Raw genomic sequence first — 18,587 nt, 5'->3', positions numbered from 1 at the left:
TGCTTCCTTGCTTTCCCTTGCATGAGGTCTGAGTTCTGGAAATCAGGGAAGTTCAGGTTTTATGGGCGAAATCAAGTGAACAGGATTTATGCCGTTGCCTCCAGCGGGGTCAGATTTCTACCTCCGATCCCAATTTTTGCAAGTTGAGCCCATCTCTGGTAAGAACAGGCTGTTTATTAACGTGGTCCTGGCTATTCACTGTGGCCCTAAAAAACAGATTAGTGGCCCTTGAACTGAAAATGAATGGCACAGGAGAGAAGATAGCTCAGAAGAGCAAGATTTGCCTGCTTTGAAGGACTGTACTTGTATTTTTAATTCATTCTTCAACTCTCGTTGTTATACATTTTTTAAAAAGCTACCCAAATGTGCTTTATTAATGTATTTATTCTGGAGGAATTTTGCATCACACATTACGGGGGCTGTAAGCTCTTTGGGGCAGAGGGGGTGGTCTCATGCATTTGCAGCGTGCTCTGTTTATCCTCTACATTGAAGAAAGTCTCCGCGTTGAAGGGGAACGTGCCCTTTCCCAAAATCAGTGTAAACAAAGCTCACTGATTTCAGGAACAGCTTGTGCTAAGCATATTTGATATGCATACAAGTAGTATCCACTGCTTAGACCATCTAGTACAATGCCTAAATACCCTTGTAGCGTGTCTGGCATCTGCAGTTGTTTCTTGGTCTAAAAGTAGGTCCGAGTCATAAGTCCAGCATCCCAACCATTTGGGGAATGTCTGTATCCTTTTCGATGGCATCCCCCCCAGGTAACTCTTGGCTATAAACCGTTCGTTAACAATTCAGTGATTACCAAATGAAGCGGTGTCAAGTTTGTGATTCAATATAGAAGAGCCATTCACACGCTAAATGCTTTGTGTAAATGGCATCTAATTGATAGTGCACTTAATACTTCTGATTAGAAACTGCTGTGGGGAAAGCCACTAATCAAGACTCGCACTTATTTATACATCATTTTGTTTTCAGCTGACACGCACGCAGCTTCACTAAGCACATGGTGTGGGTTTAGGGATGCTGTTTTAGACTTCAGAGGTGTCTGTGCCCAAGCAGGTGGAAAGGATGGCAGCTTTCATCTGAGCCCTCAGGGTCCAGCTGGCAGAGGGTATGTGGAAAGCTTTCTGAATCAGGTCATCTCTGCCGGCTCTGCCTCCACTTTCTGTCTGGACCATCAGGGAAGGCTGGGTCCTGGGCTGACATGTCCCTGCCTTGAGCAGACTTTCTGCCACTAAAAGCCCCCCATCAAAGTCCCCCCCCTCCTTAACCAAGGAAACCCAGAAAATAAATCTCTGCTTGTATCTGTTTCCCCATTTTATAGTACATACCAACCACATCTCTCCTCTGCTCTCACAACATGTACATACCAACCTTTCAGCCCTTGCCTGGAACAGCATTGCAATACTGCTGGGGGGAAAAAAAAATCTCTAAATTAGGATGTATGAAGCAGCAGTAATTCATACCGTCAGCGTAATATGCTGTTTTGAAATTGGAAGGGAAACCAGTTAATAAGCACTGTTGGAAAGATTAGGAATAAACAGTTTCAAATCTTTATGCATGCAAACAGCTCTGCCTGATTTGCAAAAGCCTTGGCTGAGATGCTAAACAAGAGCGTGGGGGCCACTGTGTTATTGTTCTCAGTCCTGAAGGAGCGATCCAGTCTCCTACAGGGAGGTTTTGGACCAGCAGAAGCGTTTGCAGCAGATGGCAATAACCTAGATATGTCTCTGGGATGGTAAGAGCTGCCCATCCTGAGTGACTGCAATAAAAGCTCGCACCCTCTTTCCTGGAGCAGTGGGAGGAAGGGGGTTGCTTTGTGGATCTAGCATGGGGCTGCAGTTCGGAGTTTCTTGCCCGAAATTTCTTGTTGCACCCCTTTGCAGCCCTGGGCAAGGCCAGCTGAGGACAGGGGCCTGCAGAGCAGGCATAATGTGGTGTTCAGGCTGCTCTGATTGAAGGAACGAAGGGACAGATCAGGGGAGAGAGGAGGTATGGCCAGGCTGAGATGCTGCACCAGGCAGTGGCTTTCAGGAGCTCTTGAAGAGAGAGACACAAGCAGCTTTCTCAGCTGGCACAGGCATTAACTCAGGGATAGATAAACGTGGCCACCGGAGCAAACAGGCTTTGATGTTGTCTCATCTCCCTCCTAGATCACACTGACGACCATCGGCTACGGGGACAAGTACCCACAGACCTGGAACGGGCGCCTCCTCGCTGCCACTTTCACCCTTATCGGGGTTTCCTTCTTTGCCCTCCCTGCTGTAAGTAAGCAGCTGAATATAACAAGCCTTATTGCTATCAGCCAACCTCGGGGGGCTTTGACCCCGGGGGGGCTGAAATCGTGCTGGTGCACGCCTCTCCAATTGCACGGGGTCATTATGTCTGAATGAATTGGGCCGGCTCCAAATTCAGGACGTTGTTCTGCCAGAATAACAAGCCTGTGAAAACTTTTGCCCAGCCTTTTTTCCCCACCGGCACCTGCACAGTCCAAAATTGTCTCCAACCAACAACCGAGTGACTTTTTTTCCACTCGCCGGGATTATTTTGATCCGGGTTTAAAGAGGGTGCTGCACAGATGTGCTTTTTTTTTTTTCCTGCCTGAGGATCCTGGGTTGGCTGCAGCGGGGAGGGAAGGGCTTGTGTTGTATTGCAGTGTTTGTGGGAAGGGGAGCTGGTTGCCCTCATGGCATGGCCTGTTGTGACATTTTAGAGGGGATGCTGTTGGGTAGGAAGTGAATGAATCGGAGGAGAAATGTGGTCGCGTGAGAGCTGCCACAAACACAGCTGCATAGCACAGGTCCAATGCATGTCCCATTTCTTTCTTCCAGGGCATTTTAGGTTCTGGGTTTGCTCTGAAGGTTCAGGAACAACATCGGCAAAAGCACTTTGAGAAGAGGCGAAACCCTGCAGCTGGCCTGATTCAGGTAAGCAAGCAGCAGCCAGGGACAGCCGCCCCCAGCACCGATGCTAGACCTGCATCGCATGGGCTCTCACACTGCTTGGGATCATTCGGTCTCATCCAGCAAAGAGGAGCCCTAGGAAGCATCTCCAGAGCAGTTTGGATGTTTGCACGTGTTATATATAAGGAACAACCCCTGGTTTTGAAGGCATGGGTGTTAAGAAGCCAGGTCTGGTTGGACAGCCCAAAGGCGATTGCATTCGGGGGTTAATTTGGGGAGAACTGTGTATACTCATGCAAGTGAGGGAATCTTAATGCAGCCAAAGTTGGCTCGGTGCAAGCAAGGACTGCATGCATCGCCTTCACCACGGGCTTCCAGCGCACCTCAGCTTCTCCTCCTCAGAAATGGTAATGGGTCGCTATGAAGTCCACTCTGGACTGGTCTGTCAGCCACACTCTGCCCAACCCATGGCTGACTCCATGGACAAGATCCTCAGCCCCCCTTTTATATTCTGCCCTACTTGTATAGCAGGCAGGGAGCCGGCATACTACATTGGGGTGAAGTGAAGATGCTCTGCCTGAACTTGTGGGGCAGTGGCCCCTCCAGGCCAATATAAATAGTTGAGGGATGGCAAATTGTCCTAATGCCACCATCTCCACCATCCCATCATCCTCAAATGAGATGGCATGCAGTCCCAGGTCTTCACCACTGACCGGCTAATGGGAAATGACCCACTTTATTCCTACGACCCATCCATCTCCCTCAGTATTTGACACTGCTACTAAACGGAGGAGCATTGGAAGTCGGCCCAATGCAAAACAGAGTCGTATGTGCGCTTGCCCTCTTGTTGTCAGACCCTCTTTATTAAATGTAGGATTGGAGCACCTGTGGCCCCATCGTCATGGCAGGCCTGATCTCATGCCATCATAGTCATTGGGACTTCACCCAAAGCCCAGCAATTCCCAAACGCCTATTTCTCCATAGAAAGGAGCTCTTACTTGGTCTTACACAGAAGCGTGCCTTGAAGGGGCAGGCAAAATGACAGCAAAAGTGAATCCATCAGTCCCACAGGCAGGTCTCCAGTCAGGAGCCTTTGTATTCAAGCCTTTCAGATACACTGGGTCACATTTTTTGCAAAAACTCTGGAGAAGGTGGAAAGGTGACAGTTCGAGGCAGTGTGGAAGGTGCCAGACAACAGCTGGCGACTGGTGTTGCTTAAAAATAAATGCAAGGAAACCAGCCATGGGATAGAAGCATATGCCGTCCGCCAAGCTGGGGAAGCAAAGTAACAAAATCCAGCCTCACTTTGTTAGCGCTAATGCAGACAAATTCATTACGGCAGTCTGTTTCCCCCCAAACTGGTTTTACGCAAGGAGAAATTTTCTATTGATATGATACGAGGCTGCATTCAGGAACACTTTTTTTTGCCAAGAACAGATGTCTGTGCATACGGTGTCTGGATCCACAGCTTAAAGATTTTGAAAGTAACATCACTTTAAAAAAAATGGGGGAAAAACCCTCAAAACATGCAAGCTAGTTAACTCTTTAGTGGCCTGTAACAGGCATTCGATGCATCATCTGTCAATCGCTGTAAGTCCTTAGTACCAGGAAAAGGCATTTCTGATCCGAAAGGTTAGGTGAGAGGAGTAACTTGGTGTCATCCTTGTTTTACTATACTCTAAGTCAAAAAAAGAAGTGAGTTTTGAGGTCCCTGAAAATATAGACCAATTACGGCCAAATTCTCCTCTCACCTCAAACCTCAACTTTCCTTGCTGCAACCTGAGCCCATTGCTCCTTGTTCTGTCATCTGTCCCCACTGAGAGCAGTTCAGCTCCATCCTCTTTGCAGCCCCCCTGCAGGGAGGTGAAGGCTGCTATTCAAGCCCCCTTGGTCTTCCCTTCTGCAGGCTGAATACACCCAATTCCCTCAGCCTCTCCTCACCAGTCAAGTGCCCCAACCCCTGAACCATTTTCATTGCCCTCCGCTGGACTCTCTCCAATGTGTCCACATCCTTTCTGCAGTCGGGGCCCACATCTGGACACAGGACTCCAGATGTGGCCTCCCCAGTGCCGAAGAGAGGGGAAGAGTCACTTCCCTCCATCTGCTGGCAACACTCCTACTAATAATCCATAATAATAAAGCAATAATAATGTGATTTTGCTTTATGCATACCATAACCAACCAAAAGCCAGGACAGCAGTTTCAAAGCTGGTACCATCATTTCTTTCAGATATTCTTGTTTCAAGTCCCCAAGTAAACCCTTCCTTCCACTATCAGCTGCCTCCAGTCTTGGTGGTCCTGGAGGGGAGGTGCTGCCTCTGGTTTCCTTGCTGTGAATCAGCGGGCAGGGGCAGGAGGGATCCTCAGGGCTGGTTTTCGCTCACCCACCCAGCTCCCTTCTCGCCCGCAGGCTGCTTGGAGGTTTTACGCCACCAACCTCTCTCGAACGGACCTGCGCTCCACCTGGCAGTACTATGAACGCACGGTCACCGTTCCCATGTACAGGTACCTGCTCTTCCAGCCCTTCCTCCCATTTCCCTTCAGACGCTGATGTTACCATCCAGCCCATTCAGTTTTTACATGAATTGAACCATTTTGTGGCTTTTTTTGGTTTTTTTTAATGCGCATTATAAACTCGCCAAGTGTATTTTTTTTTCCTTTTTTTGTTCTTTTTAATTATACATTTTGGTTTTGTTCTGGGTTGTATTGTCGTGCTTTATTTTAATTTCCACCGTATTAATTTTCTTCTTTCTTTGTGTCTCTGTGTTATTGTGTTCACCTTTATTTCTCTGCATCCGTTGTTAGTTGCATTGTGTTGTGACAGTTGCCCCGGCAGTGCGTGAAGACCTCCTCGAGAGCTGCCCTGGAAAGTAGGTAAATGCGTCTCTTGCCCTGCCCTGCCGGCGCTCGCTCCTGGGTGTGTTGTCATGTCGTCCTGATGGGAACCGAATTGTTCTTCTGCCTTTCAAGCTCTCACCCCTTGACCAGCCTTGACTTGCCCCCAGAGCGCAGCCGTTTTGTTCCCTTGAATAGCAATTGGCATTCACGCGGTGTGCAGCCATCTCCGGGTTCTCCGTGGCTGGCGGGGACAGCCAGGTGGACAGCCAAGGTGGTTTGACTGTAGTGGTTTGCAGATGCAAAGTGGACTGCGTGGCTCTCCCCCATGGTTTGCCTGAATTCAGGTCCTCCAGGCACATTCTCCCCTCCTGAAATTCGGAGCAGGCAATTGCTGGCGGTCGTGGGGAATCGGGTGGTCCGTGGAAGCCCAGGGGAGTTGGCATCACAGCTGCATTCCCTGCAAGTGGAAGCTTTTTTGGACTCCTGAAGTGCACTCTTGAGATCCCTGCTTGCCACAGGACAGCAGCGTCTGTCCATTTAAATCCAGCTCAGGCACAGTTTCAGCAGCCAGGCATATCCCAGCCTCAGCGAGTCCTGCTGGTTTCCTCTCAGAGGCAGAAAAGGCTTGTTTCCAAGCCATCGCCCGGGTATATTCTGTGTCATCTGTCCTGCCAGTGTGCATGTGGAGGGGCAGCTTCTCTACAGAGACGCAGGCTCCTCTCTGAGATGCATGAGAATAGGTTCATGGTCAAGGTGATATTTTTATTAGACCAACGAGATTTTTGCAAAAAAAAATTTTTTTAAGTATTTCATTGCAAGCTTTTGGGCACAAGCATCCTTCTTCGTATCAATCTGGATACCTGAGAATAGGTTTGATCACCCGGTTTCCCCCAGTGGCAGGCCAGTGGGAGAAAATCATTGTGGCTGCAGCAGCTTTAGCATCATTTACGTGTGAGCTCTTCTGATTTTCAAGGTAGCACTTTGCTGATGCCAGTGGAAGATAAATGGCAGGTGGAGTTATTTCCCTTTTTGGGGGGCTTTGCATTTGACCTGAAATACTGTAGAAGCCTCATAGGAAATCCCTGGGATGATGCCCAAGGCCCAGAAAAGGCAGAGCTCCCAAAAAGCAAGGCACCTTGTCCTCCCTGCCCTTTGCACACGGTGAAACGCTGTGCTGTCCCCCCCGCAGGCACCTTCCACAATATGGCTCTCTCATCGTGTGGGTTTCCCTTGCTGTTAAAAATAGAAAGCCCTGTCATTTTGCACATCCATGGCTCCGTGTCGCGTTGTGCGTCTGCAGTCAGCGTTGTGCGTCCCCTGTCAACGTTAATGTGCTCGCGCGGGTCTGCACGGGGCTCGCTGCAATGTTGTAGGCATCGGATGTGTGCGTGGTGCCAGAGGGGTTGGCTGACGGAGCCAGGCGTTGCCTTGTCGTTCTGTGTCGTGCACCGAGACAGCCCAGGGGTCCCTAATTTGCCCCCAGAGGGAATATCCTAGCGCAGTATGGTGTTGTGGCACTGCAGGTCTGTTATCTTAGCTGAACCACTACATGAAGAGATGTGCATTGTACCTCTGCATCTGTTTCTGCTCAGCCTAATCAGGCCTGTTAGGATCCTAGCCAGAATAATGTCTCCTGGTGTAAGTGTGGTGAACCCATGTGCAAAACCCAGCATCCAGTCTCTTAATCCATGTTAATTGACCCTCAACACTCACATCCTCATGGTCAGGGAAGTTTCCTACTGGTTTCATTCCCAGTGTTTGTCTATTTGGTTTTTATTTCCTTTGTTTAAAAATGTTTATGGACTCACTTTAGTATTTCATAGAGGAGATTGCTTCCCAACTGCATTCAACTCAGTCAAGAAATATCGTAGTATTTGACCTCGCTTCTCCCCACAACCTTTTGCCTGTAGCTCAGGATATGTAACTGGGACTGGGGTCAACTACTAGAGAGAAGGACTGCAAGTAGGATCCAAAATCCATTGTAACCCATGGAAAGACAGGTTTTCAGTGGGATTTGGATTGGGCCCTATGGCTGTTGGAAAGAATGAGCCTAGTTACACAGCCGGACGCAGAGTGAACCCTTTTTTAAGTGAATACTTGCTACATCTTTTAAGTTCTTGATTTCACATGGAACATAAAGCTAAAAGTCATGTCAGAAGTCAATTGGCCCATTCAATGAAGGCCATTTGGATGCATTAAACCAGAATGCAGTCCATGAAGGAGCAGGACCATCTTTACTAAAAGCCCGTAAAGGATGAAGGTCCTCCATGGCAGATGGGCACTGTGAGATGGACCTGTGTTCACTGGAAAGGCCTCGTCCCTAGTCCTGAACAGGCTGGCATGGAGGGTGTAGCTGGAGGTCAAAGGCTGTGGTACATTGGAATATGTGAGTTCATGAGCCATCGTACCCTTTGCAAATGGACGGCCACTATGCCCAAGGGCAGGGTGAAGCTGCAGGGCCAGCCCCTTGCACTTTCCTATGTCAGAGAGGGAGGATTTCTCTTCTCTTCCCTGTCACATTTTACCTGCAGAAACCTACGGTTTGATTATTATGCAGTACGCAGGTACACTGACTGGCACACCCCAGAGACATAGCCCCGTTACAAGAAAACCATGTTGTACCCGAATCATGCCAAGGCCCACAGAATGGGTCTGAATGTGAACGTCTCCAAATGGCAGATACACCTCCTATCTTTGTTTTACACCTCGGTAATGCTTCACAGGGGTCTATTATAGTCCAGCTTCCAAACATAGCCATGCTGCTGGTAAAATAAAGTCCCATGCACCACCCCAATGCTGAAGGGAGTGCATAGGGTCTGGAGGTTACGGAAACAGTATTGGGCATGGGAGAACAGGGGTTTTTCTTCAACTTTGTCTTTACTCCAGGTGGGGATTTTGCAAAAGTCACTTAGGGTCATCTCTTTGCAACAGAGTTCTCCTTCCTATAAGAGGGGATCATTCCACCTCCCTTCAGACAGGAGTTGGGGGGACTCAGAAATGGTTGTCAGCTGCTCTCTGTCCATCACGTAGACATGCGAAGCATGATTAGATACGTGCCCACGTGAAGCTTAATGAAAGAAAAACTCTGAACGAGGTCTTTTAACGCCATTGGGTAATGTGCCAGGTACACTCATTTTTTTGGGCTACATCCTCTAACTGATGTTCCATGCATGCATTAGCAGCTGTGCCAGGGAATGATTTGACACATGCGGGGTTCCCTCTCCAACGTACAGCCGCTCCTGTCAGCCTATCTTGAAATCTGCCAGGCCAAACTCACCAAAACTCCTAAAAAAATAAAATAAAAGTGTTAACTCTATGTTCTGGCTGCAACTCTCATCACGCACAGAGGCACAATATTCATCTGCCCTCTTCTACCCACCTCCCTAAGGGATTCCTGCGTTGTTTCAAGTTGGCCAATGCAACAAGGCATGTCAGCTGCCGATGTCATGTCACACGTGTGGGCACTGGGTTATGCCTGCCACAACACAACTGATGAAAAAGGCTGGTTTTGGAGGTGGGTAGGAGGACACGATGTTCTCCTCAGCTGGCAGGGGAGCAGATAATTTGAGGTCTCTTCTACCTTGGCCCAAAGCACGCAGGTTGGCATCGACACACCTTCGGCTCGCATAGTACTGCTTAATCTTCATGAACGGGCTGTCAGCAGGAGCCCTGTGACATGGGCTTACGTATCCCTTGATGTCATTCCAGAAAAGACATCCTGCTTTACACAAGGAAATGTGGCTGGATACCTCGGGGACATCCTGGTTCTCCGAAACATCATGCACTTCAGTGCAGTAGACCTAGCCCCACATCTCATATAGCTAAGACATGCAGGAGATCACTGGGTACACGCACATATTGGATCTGTAACATAAATACCTTGCATGGACACTTATATATGCATATGTACACACTTACCTGTCCTTAACTTTTGTACATTATTAACCAGTTCTTCTTCAAAGCACAGTGCCCTTCAGCACCACAAAGCATAACCGTGCCCTGATCTTAAAAACATCCTTATCTCTGGCATAGACCTTCTACATTTGTTGGGTTAAAAAAAATAAAAAAAAATCAATGGTCCCATAGCTGGATTTTTATATGTGAAGATCTGTTTTGGCAGTTGGCAGACCCAAAAGATGTGCTTCTGGAGAGCGACATCACTTACGATGTCAGTATTTCAAATTATGGCTGTCACCCGATTCCAGGGTTCTTACGATGTCAGTATTTCAAATTATGGCTGGCACCCGATTCCCGGGGTTTGCTGATAAAACTTCCAGGGGGAATGATTTTTTGCAGTGGACGTCTCTATGAGGTGGTCTTCCCCAGCTCCCCTTTGTTTTACCTGCCTTTGCCTTTTGAGCAAATTGCAAACCAGGTGTTAGTGGAGACGGGGCAGCCGAGGCCGCGGTGTTTAGTCCTACTGCAGCTAAGGAAGTGGAAGCCAATTTGGGTTTGCCAGCCACCTGTAAGCCCAGGTCAGAGTGCCCCTGTTGACTCGAATACACGGAGCTCACGTGCTAATTTTCTTTATTCTGTTTCTTTTACTGTTTTTCTTTCTCTTATCTCGTTGGTTTTCTTTGGTGAAAACACTTGACAAGCACGCAAACGCAAACGTACGGGGCCTCCAGGTATGAAGTGCATGTGAATCTGCCTCCTCCCGCTGTGTGTCATGTCACTCCTTGTTCTTCGTTTGGGACTGTAATTTGCTGAGCGCCTTTGCTGAGACCAAAGGTCAAATTTAAAAACCAATCCAAACCAAACCGGGCCCAAAGGAGATCCCCGCCAAGCTAATTCCATGCATCTTCATAAACAGCCTAGCTCTTTTGCACTCGTGTTGGGAAACTGCATCTAGATGACAGTCAAAGGAAGGACGAGAGGGGACCGTTTGGGTTGGTTTTCTTACAACGACTTGCTAAGGATTGTACACGTATCCTCAAATTCATGCGCCAGGAACCCGTCCCCTTTCTCTTCTGCTCCTTTTCTACACCCTTCTCTCATTTCCACTTTTCCCTTCCACTCTTTTCTCCTCTTTTTTCCACTCCTACATACCTGCCTCACTCCTTGTGTTAGCAGCCACAACTACCTCTAAAGAGTATTGCACCAAAATGATCGTCCTTGCTCAAACGGGGGCAGTCTGCCCTCTTTTTTGGAGGGCGCTTCCATCTCAGGAGGGTGTTTGAAGGTTGTCGGTGATTCATTCAGCGTCAGTCTTCCGTGCGAGTCGATGCTAGGGGCAAGCAAGCTATCTGTGATCAATAATTCATTCAGTGAATTTAACCTCTTGGGATCTCCCTGGCTGCAAGGATTTACAGTATATATATGGGAACCATAAAAATTATTATAAATCTTATTATCCCAGAGGCTGCAGAGCGTAGTGCATGTCCAAATCCGAGCAACACTACATTTGACAGGCATCGCGAGGGGTGATAAATATTTTAAGAAAGGCAAGTGTGATTTTCTATTTGTCGTCTGGTATCTTGAGGTCAGGGAGTCAGATTCTGTGCTCCGCGGTGACCGTTTTAGTCCAGATGAGCTGCACGGGGGTCATTGAAGTGCATCTGACTCCAGGCATGATGTTCAAGCCTGGCCTCCATTTTTGCAGTCACAAGCTTTTTAGTCACAGCCTAGGGCCATCGCGGTTCTGCTCCCGCAGCTAATCTACAGGCAACGCACCCAATAAATTGCAAGTACAGCCTTCAAAGTCTATCTCATTTTTACACAAGGTGGAAGGCTGGTTTGGGGGAAAAAAACAGGCCTTTTATCTGGTGTAAGGGAATGGAAAATCACTCTTTTTTTTTCTCCTGCTCCCATTACAATCAAGGGGAATATAACTGTGGGTTTCAGTGGGATCTGGAATAAGTCCTGTATAGTCTCTGGAAATCAGCTTTGCTGAAGCTAAGGGGAGTGTCGATGAAGCAACCTAATGCAGCTACTGGGACCAAGTTGCACTGAGCCTTAAGCCGGTCTTGGGTTTTGTGTCTGCGGTTATGGCTGCACCTGGCAACAGTGCCAAGAAAAGTGGACACAGGATCTGAATTAGGGTGCAGAACAGATTTGAGTATTTTTGCAAACACTAATTTCTTTTAAGGCAGCAGGACTTCCTAGGTGAATACAAGCTTTACGATTGGGCTCATAATACTCGGGTGACTGCAGCCTCTGTCCCACCAAGAGAAAGGCCCAATGCAAAGGAAGAACAACTGGGAGGGTTGGGAATTGGCTCCTCTTAGAAACTGGATTTGCTACAGCTCGGTCTGCCCTTTGTCCCATCTTCCTCCACGGGAAGCGGTCCCCACCCAGCTCTGACATCCCATCCCTCCTCCCACTCCTCCTCATCACCCTCACAATCTCTCTCTCACGTTATAACGGCCGCTTTACAAAGCAATTCACACCGACTCCATCGGTGGGTGTGTGCACGCACGTGCTGTGTCGTACAGCTGTCCCCCCTGTGTTGTGTTGTGTGATGGTATTGTGTTTCGGGGCATGAGCACCCTCCTGTCCCGGCTCTGAGACACGTCCGTATTATTTCTGCTGCCCTGTACCAGCAAAATTACGCTGCTTCTGCTGATGGCAGCAAACTCCTGAAGTCGGTGGTGGGTTTCTTGGTGCTGTAACGGCAAGAGCAGGTGTGTCCATTCAAGGAGAGGTATGAGGCTATGAAGTCCTGAGCCACATGTACAGACCAAACCTGGAGCAGGCAGGAATTTGAAGACTGCTGTGTTGAGTAGCATGAACTGTGTCTATTGCTGTATTATGTGGCTCTTCTTGGTAAGCTGTTTGTGTAACAGAAATGTGCTTCCTTTCGGCATGACTGAAACTTATGCTGGGAAGAGAGAGAGAGAAAATGGAAACCACCCCCTGGCTAAGGCTCCTTCCCCGAATCTTCCTGCAAAATGCAGCAGCACTCACTTCACAAATTGCCCTTTCGCCCAGGCTCAGATGGACAGAAATTGAGATGCAGCCTTTTAACATGAAACTCAGCTAAATCACTCTACAAAGCCCAGCAAGTTGCATTGCAGCTGCACTGCATTGCAGTTTCATGGCACTCTGCAAAGCCCACAGTTGCATTGCAATACACACTGATGCGGGTGTATTTGCCCTCGTTTTTTTAGCTTCCTTGCCCCATTCAGCAGCTGGTATTTGGAAGCCTTTCCCTTGACCCTGGCCCAGGGTCTGGCAACCATTTTCAGTGCTCAGCTATGGCAAAGGAGTCCACTGGGACTGTTTCCATGTCCTGGATCTGATTGAGCTGCTGACTGTCCAGGTCCCATTCAGTGTGTCAGTTGGATTCCTGCCAACTTGCTCATCCTTTTGGGGAAAGCAAAAAAAAACCATCCCCAGAGTTTTTACTGGATCTCCCGAAAGTAATCCACAAAGAGAGTAAGTCGCAGCGCTGCTGTTACAAATCGAGGGCATCTTGTGCTTGATTTGTGCTCAGCTGGAAGGATTTTGCAGAAACCTCCCAGCCAGCCTGTGGCAATAATGATTAAACCCTCACCCCATGGCATGACAACTTGAGTGAAGTCATGATGCCATCAGCTCCTCGGCTTCAGCGTGTGCTGTCCTTCAGGTGGGAGGTCACCTCCTGCTGATGCTTAGAAAAGAAATGTGTGTTCATCATCAGCAGAAGCCAAGGCTACATTTTGAAGCCTATTTTTTGGGCCGGCCTTTAGATTTCCAAGCTAAGGATTTGGGAATCCTTCATGGGCCAAATTACCTTTATATGCCAATGGATAATTGTGCCTCTACCTGTGGATTTTGCAAAACCGATGTCGTTTTTCAACTGTACGTGTTCGGTTAAGGGCGATCGCAGAAGATGATTTCACGATCCCGACAAACATCGTGTGCACCATTAGCTCTTGCCTTATTCTGTGAGAAATGCAAAAATCTGGAACTCTGGGTTCAGAAATGATCCTTTTTTTATTATGCTAACTAGGAAATCGCAAAAAAATATATCTTTTTTCTGTGAGAGGTGCTCATTCATCTTTCTCATTCCCCGTTATCTGGGAAGCACTGGTGATCCCAGTCTATGCAGAAAGTCCAAGTGCTCGTCATTCTTTCCCTCTTGCAATGAGGATGGTCGAGCTCTGCTCCTACCCATAGCAAACTTAGACTCTCCTTCACCCACCGGTCATATAGGGTCCAGTTTGGGATCTGAATGCTGCAAGTTCATATCCCAAATGTAGACAGAGGCTGCAGATATAAGAAATACCTTTGGGGTCTTGCTCTTCTTGCTTGATGGAGCACCTGAACCAGAACAGATGGGGAGAAGGGCTGCCTCGGTTGCTGCTCAGCCCCCTCCCCTTCCTTGCTGGCTCTGCAGCATCAGATCGCAGCCGTTCGATGCGAGCGGCATGTTTGTCTGGAGCATGAACAAAGGAGACGGAGGCACTCTGCGGAGGAGGGCGTTCAGGCGAAGCAGCTCCTATGGAGGAGCATAAATGCCTCACTCTGCTGCTTTCAGAGCCCAGGAGATCCCAACGGGCGTCTCCCAGCTGTGAGCAGCGACCCAGGCCCATTTGCTGCTATGAGCAAGGGTGTAACTATTTAAGACATCTCCCTTGAAAAGGCTGCCGATGCAACGGCCCAGCTAAACCGAATGAAACAGCTCAACCGAAGGAAGTGTGTGGCATGCTCCTGGAGCAGGAGAGAGTAGCTCTCCTGAATGCACCAGCCTCTGGTCTCCTTGCAGAGCCTGACTCTGGAAATTAAGCACCCCCCCAGCACAGGGACAGGGATTTTGGGGCTGACTTCACAGCCTAAAATGGACTGACAAAGCTTGGGAAGACAGTGGCAGTACGATGAGCCTTGTCACCCCTTCCACCTGAACGTCTAGACCCTGAGCAGGTTTTTAAGCGGATCCTGGTCTTCCCAGCTAAATGTGGCTGTTGTCAGGGAAAAGACAGGAGGCATCTCTGACATCTCTGATTCACTTCCCCGTCAGCTGGGAACTCAACTGTGAATATCACTATCAAATATTGATAGAGCCACGTCCCGACCCCTCCTGGTTTAATGGAGCAATACTGCGGAGCGTGATGGTACTCTCAGTGCCCTGCACCGTTCTCGAACGTCTTTCCTCCTCCTCCAAAAGCCAGGAATAAAGGGGGGCAGCACAGTTAATACCCGCTGTGCCATTTCCACCCCATGGGTTTTGCATCGGGATGAACATAGGGAGATAGGTGGGTCATTTCAGGGAGGTAGGTGGGTCATTTCTTTAAGCAGTGATCGGGGCAATTAGGGTCAGCCTTTTTTTGTCCGGGGGTTTTCCATCATGAGCATGGGGGAAACCTTGGCTGCGTGCTAAGGTAGAAGGCAGCCCAGCCCCAACTCAAATCTGCACTGTGCATTTTGCTTGGGGAAGCTTAAGAAAGCGCCTCTGGCTCCCTGCAGTTCTCAGGGCCCCTAGTCAGCCAGGAAAATCACGTTGGAGGTGTTATCCCTTCCTCCCCTGATCCCACCCCAGCTCCCAGCAGGGTCGTGCATGTGGGAGCCCTGGATCGTGTGCACTGACTTCTTCTGCACCCCCAAGACTTGGGGCACGACGTGTCACTTAATGCACAGCCCGAGCCCTGGCCTCCAAACAAAGCAGGGCCAAAAGCTCAACTGCAGGCAGTAAACAGCTGCTGCCCCAAACAGCTGTGCTCAGAAACCCTGGCTGCTGCTTGTCTTCTGGGGGGTTAGAGCTACAGCAATATTTCTCTCTCTCTCTCCCTTCCCCTTTGTTCCCTGCCTTAGGGAACTACAAGCACTCAGGTCCCTGGACATCCTCTCCCCATGAGATTTGCAGGCCATGAGACAGATTACACTGGTTTAAAAGTGTGGGGCAGCGGGTGGAGGGGACGTTGCTGGGTGGTCTCGGCCTGAATGTCATTATTAATTGTCCTCGTTCTCTTGCTTTAGACTCATCCCGCCTCTGAACCAGCTGGAACTGCTGAGGAACCTGAAGAGCAAATCGGGATTGACTTTCAGGTTAGCAACATTGCTAGGACAGCTCTGAACCCACCTGTTTGGAGAACTGTCCCTTTGCTTTCTTTCGTATGCTGACAGCTCCAGAGAATTTCGGTGTATCTGGATGCTAGTACCAAATGGGGTCACACAGGGACCCCCGCGCTGCATCCCTGTCCTCGTGTCAGCTGCTTGCACATTGTTTTCCCAAGTCCTTCCCAACATCTCCTCTTTGGTGTTTGCTGGGGATGCAGGCGGCAGTCGAAAGCTGCATATCTCTTCAGCCGTGAGCTGATCCCTTGAGGATATGTCTATACTCTGCAGACCTCTGCACTCCTGGAAAGCGTTGCGTTCAACCTTGCCCTGCATATCTGCTTCTGCTTTCATTCCTCCAACCCAGATACAGGGGAGTGAAGCCATGTCCAGACTAGCAATAGGTACCTCCAGAAAAGCTTTTGCCCCCTCAGATCTGGGTTTCATGTGTGTGTGTGAGGGGGAGCAGGTAGCGGGGCATGTTGGAGACCTGTGCTTCCCCAGACTGGAGGGGAGGCGATGCACACAGATCCTTACTCAATGTAGAGACCACAAACGGGGCCTGATTGTTCTTTGACACATCCACTTCCCATCCACTTCAGTGGATTTACTCCTGGTTTCCACCCCTCTGAGGATAGGAACAGACACTGTGTTGCCCTGGAGCAAGTTTATCCCAGAATAAAGTTTATCCCAGGATTGATGCACACACACACACACACACATCGTCCTTCCAATCAGGGTTTGGCGAGTGGCTGAAAGCACCCACACTTCAGTGATACAATCCCAGGATGATGGTTCAGACATATTTTGCAATGTCCTGGGATAAATGATTAGCCTTTTCTATCCTGTGAACCTTTTTAGGGCTTGTCCCAGGACAATCGACAGGGACATCTGTAAAGACTGTATTTTGCTAGCCAGACCGAGCAAAGAGCTGGAGAGCTTTGGGCTTTGAGGGAATGCATCACAATTGATATAATTGATAAAGCCTCTCCTGATTAACAAGTCTGACTAACGTATTTGATTGTGGAGGTATTTGATCCCTGGTTTGGGCCTGGCTTTTAGCTTGCTGATAAGTAGCAATGGGGGCTTGGGACTGTGCCTATGCCTGTGCTATATTCCCCAGCCCCTAGATTATGTCTGCTTGACCAGGGAAATTGGATGGGGCTTTCTTCAAAGCTCATTTCATGCCATTCTTCAGTTGTTTGTAATGGTCACTACTGAGTATCCAAAGGTCCAAGGGGTGAGGGTCAGACCTGCCCATCCACCAGCATTTGGAGAAGCTGGATCCAGAGTCCCTGTGCAAACCCCTCCTCTGGATCTCATCTTGAACGTCTCCAATGGATCCAGGGCTCTGGATCAGGCACATCCCTACTCAGAGGGACAGAAGTCCTTCCTCCTTTCCTGAGCTGCATCTGCAGCACGTGCAGCCCCCGGTGACGTGGGTAGGAGAGGCTGGGCTCAGAAACAATTGAGACCCTAGCACAGAATAGCCAAGTTACCACCAGGCCAATTTTGATGTGTAGAGGGAGGAGCTCCCACCCCCACGTCTGCAGGGCAGAGCAATGCACAAGGCAAGAGGAGCCTCGGGAAGGACATGTCGTATGTCAGCTCCACGCCTAAGGGGGTGAAAGGAAAGTTTGTGGAAGGGCATGAATGTCCTGAGCATGAGTCCAAACCGTTTGCCTCAAAGGCACCACGGGAAGGAAGGCCCAACAGAAACCCTCATGCCAGTCCCATGGCTGTGGGGCTTTGTAGCGATCTGCACGGCCACAGTTCAACCCTCTCCATCTCGTGCGTCTCCTCCAAGGTTTTGTGAGTCTACAGCTCCCTCCCTACCCAGCCCTGAGCCCCACAAGCAAGTGCTCCCTGCTCTCCCTCCCATCCTCCTCACTTAGCTGTACTGTTTGGTACTGTCCTTTCGTTATGTTTTAACGGTGAATGCAAGAGCATCCTTCCCCACCTGACTCCATGCTAATGTACTATTGCTTCTGTTTAAAGGAAAGAGCAGCAGCCTGAGCCATCGCCAAGGTCTGTATCACTGCCAACATGCCATTCCCATGCTTTACGTGTATATGTGCGTGTACCGTGTGTGTGATGCCATTAAAACAAATGCTGTAGGTATTATGTGCTTGGTCTCTGCTCTGGGATATGTCTGTGTACCATGTATATATGTAACATTGGGCCTTAAATCATATTTTTCTTCTTTCCAGCGTACCTTGGCTATATTTTTGTAGCTATGTGGATGATGAGTCTATAAGGGCTATGGTGGTATCAAATACGGTGACAAATTTGCTCTCAGAAGCAGGTGGATCAGTTCTGGGTATCTAGCAGATCTTTGTCCAGCACACATGAAAAAGGGGATTGTTTTATGCCTCTGTTTCCTCTGCTTGTTGCCAAAGTCAGGGAGCTGAAATAATAAAGACTGGATTGTAATGCTTCCTGCTTCGGTTCCCCTTTATCCTTCAGCACCCAAGACCCCACACCCTGTCCCTGCCTTTTTGTTCAATCCCTGTAGCCACAAAGCAAAGCATGCTCAGCCAGGTATCTTCAGCCAGGGCATTGTCTTAGGACAGTGGTTTGCAACCTTTTTTCATTTGCAGACCCCTAAACAATTTTGAATGGAGATGCGCGCCCCTTTGAATTGTAAGTGTGGGTATTCACATGCTTTTGAAAACCACTGTCTTATGAAAAATGCCCTGCCCTCTGCTTTGGGGGTATGAGCAAAGTCCTGTAGTGTGCAGGGGCTGTCCTTTGGCAGCAGCTTCAAATGCCTCCTGACATACATCCCTTTAGCTCTTCTTGCACAGCCAGTTCCTGATTATACACTCCGTATTTGCTGTGGACCAAACCGCATTGTCTTTAAACACT

General features: G+C 48.9%; 1 protein-coding gene across 1 annotated transcript in view; it reads left to right on the top strand.

Annotated features, from left to right (window-relative positions):
• KCNQ2 (potassium voltage-gated channel subfamily Q member 2) overlaps window positions 1–18,587 on the top strand; it is a 77,035-nt gene that overhangs the window by 26,406 nt on the left and 32,042 nt on the right. Inside the window, exons 7-12 of the mRNA XM_006021691.2 lie at window positions 2,157–2,267; window positions 2,835–2,930; window positions 5,317–5,411; window positions 10,343–10,372; window positions 15,642–15,710; window positions 17,718–17,747. Coding sequence (XP_006021753.1) covers window positions 2,157–2,267; window positions 2,835–2,930; window positions 5,317–5,411; window positions 10,343–10,372; window positions 15,642–15,710; window positions 17,718–17,747 — 431 coding nt within the window. The remainder of the gene's footprint in view (window positions 1–2,156; window positions 2,268–2,834; window positions 2,931–5,316; window positions 5,412–10,342; window positions 10,373–15,641; window positions 15,711–17,717; window positions 17,748–18,587) is intronic.

Source organism: Alligator sinensis, unplaced genomic scaffold, assembly GCF_000455745.1.
Source record: "Alligator sinensis unplaced genomic scaffold, ASM45574v1 scaffold752_1, whole genome shotgun sequence".
Taxonomy (NCBI): domain Eukaryota; kingdom Metazoa; phylum Chordata; order Crocodylia; family Alligatoridae; genus Alligator; species Alligator sinensis.
The sequence above is the reverse complement of the archived record's forward strand: the minus strand, read 5'-3'. Positions and strand labels throughout refer to the sequence as shown.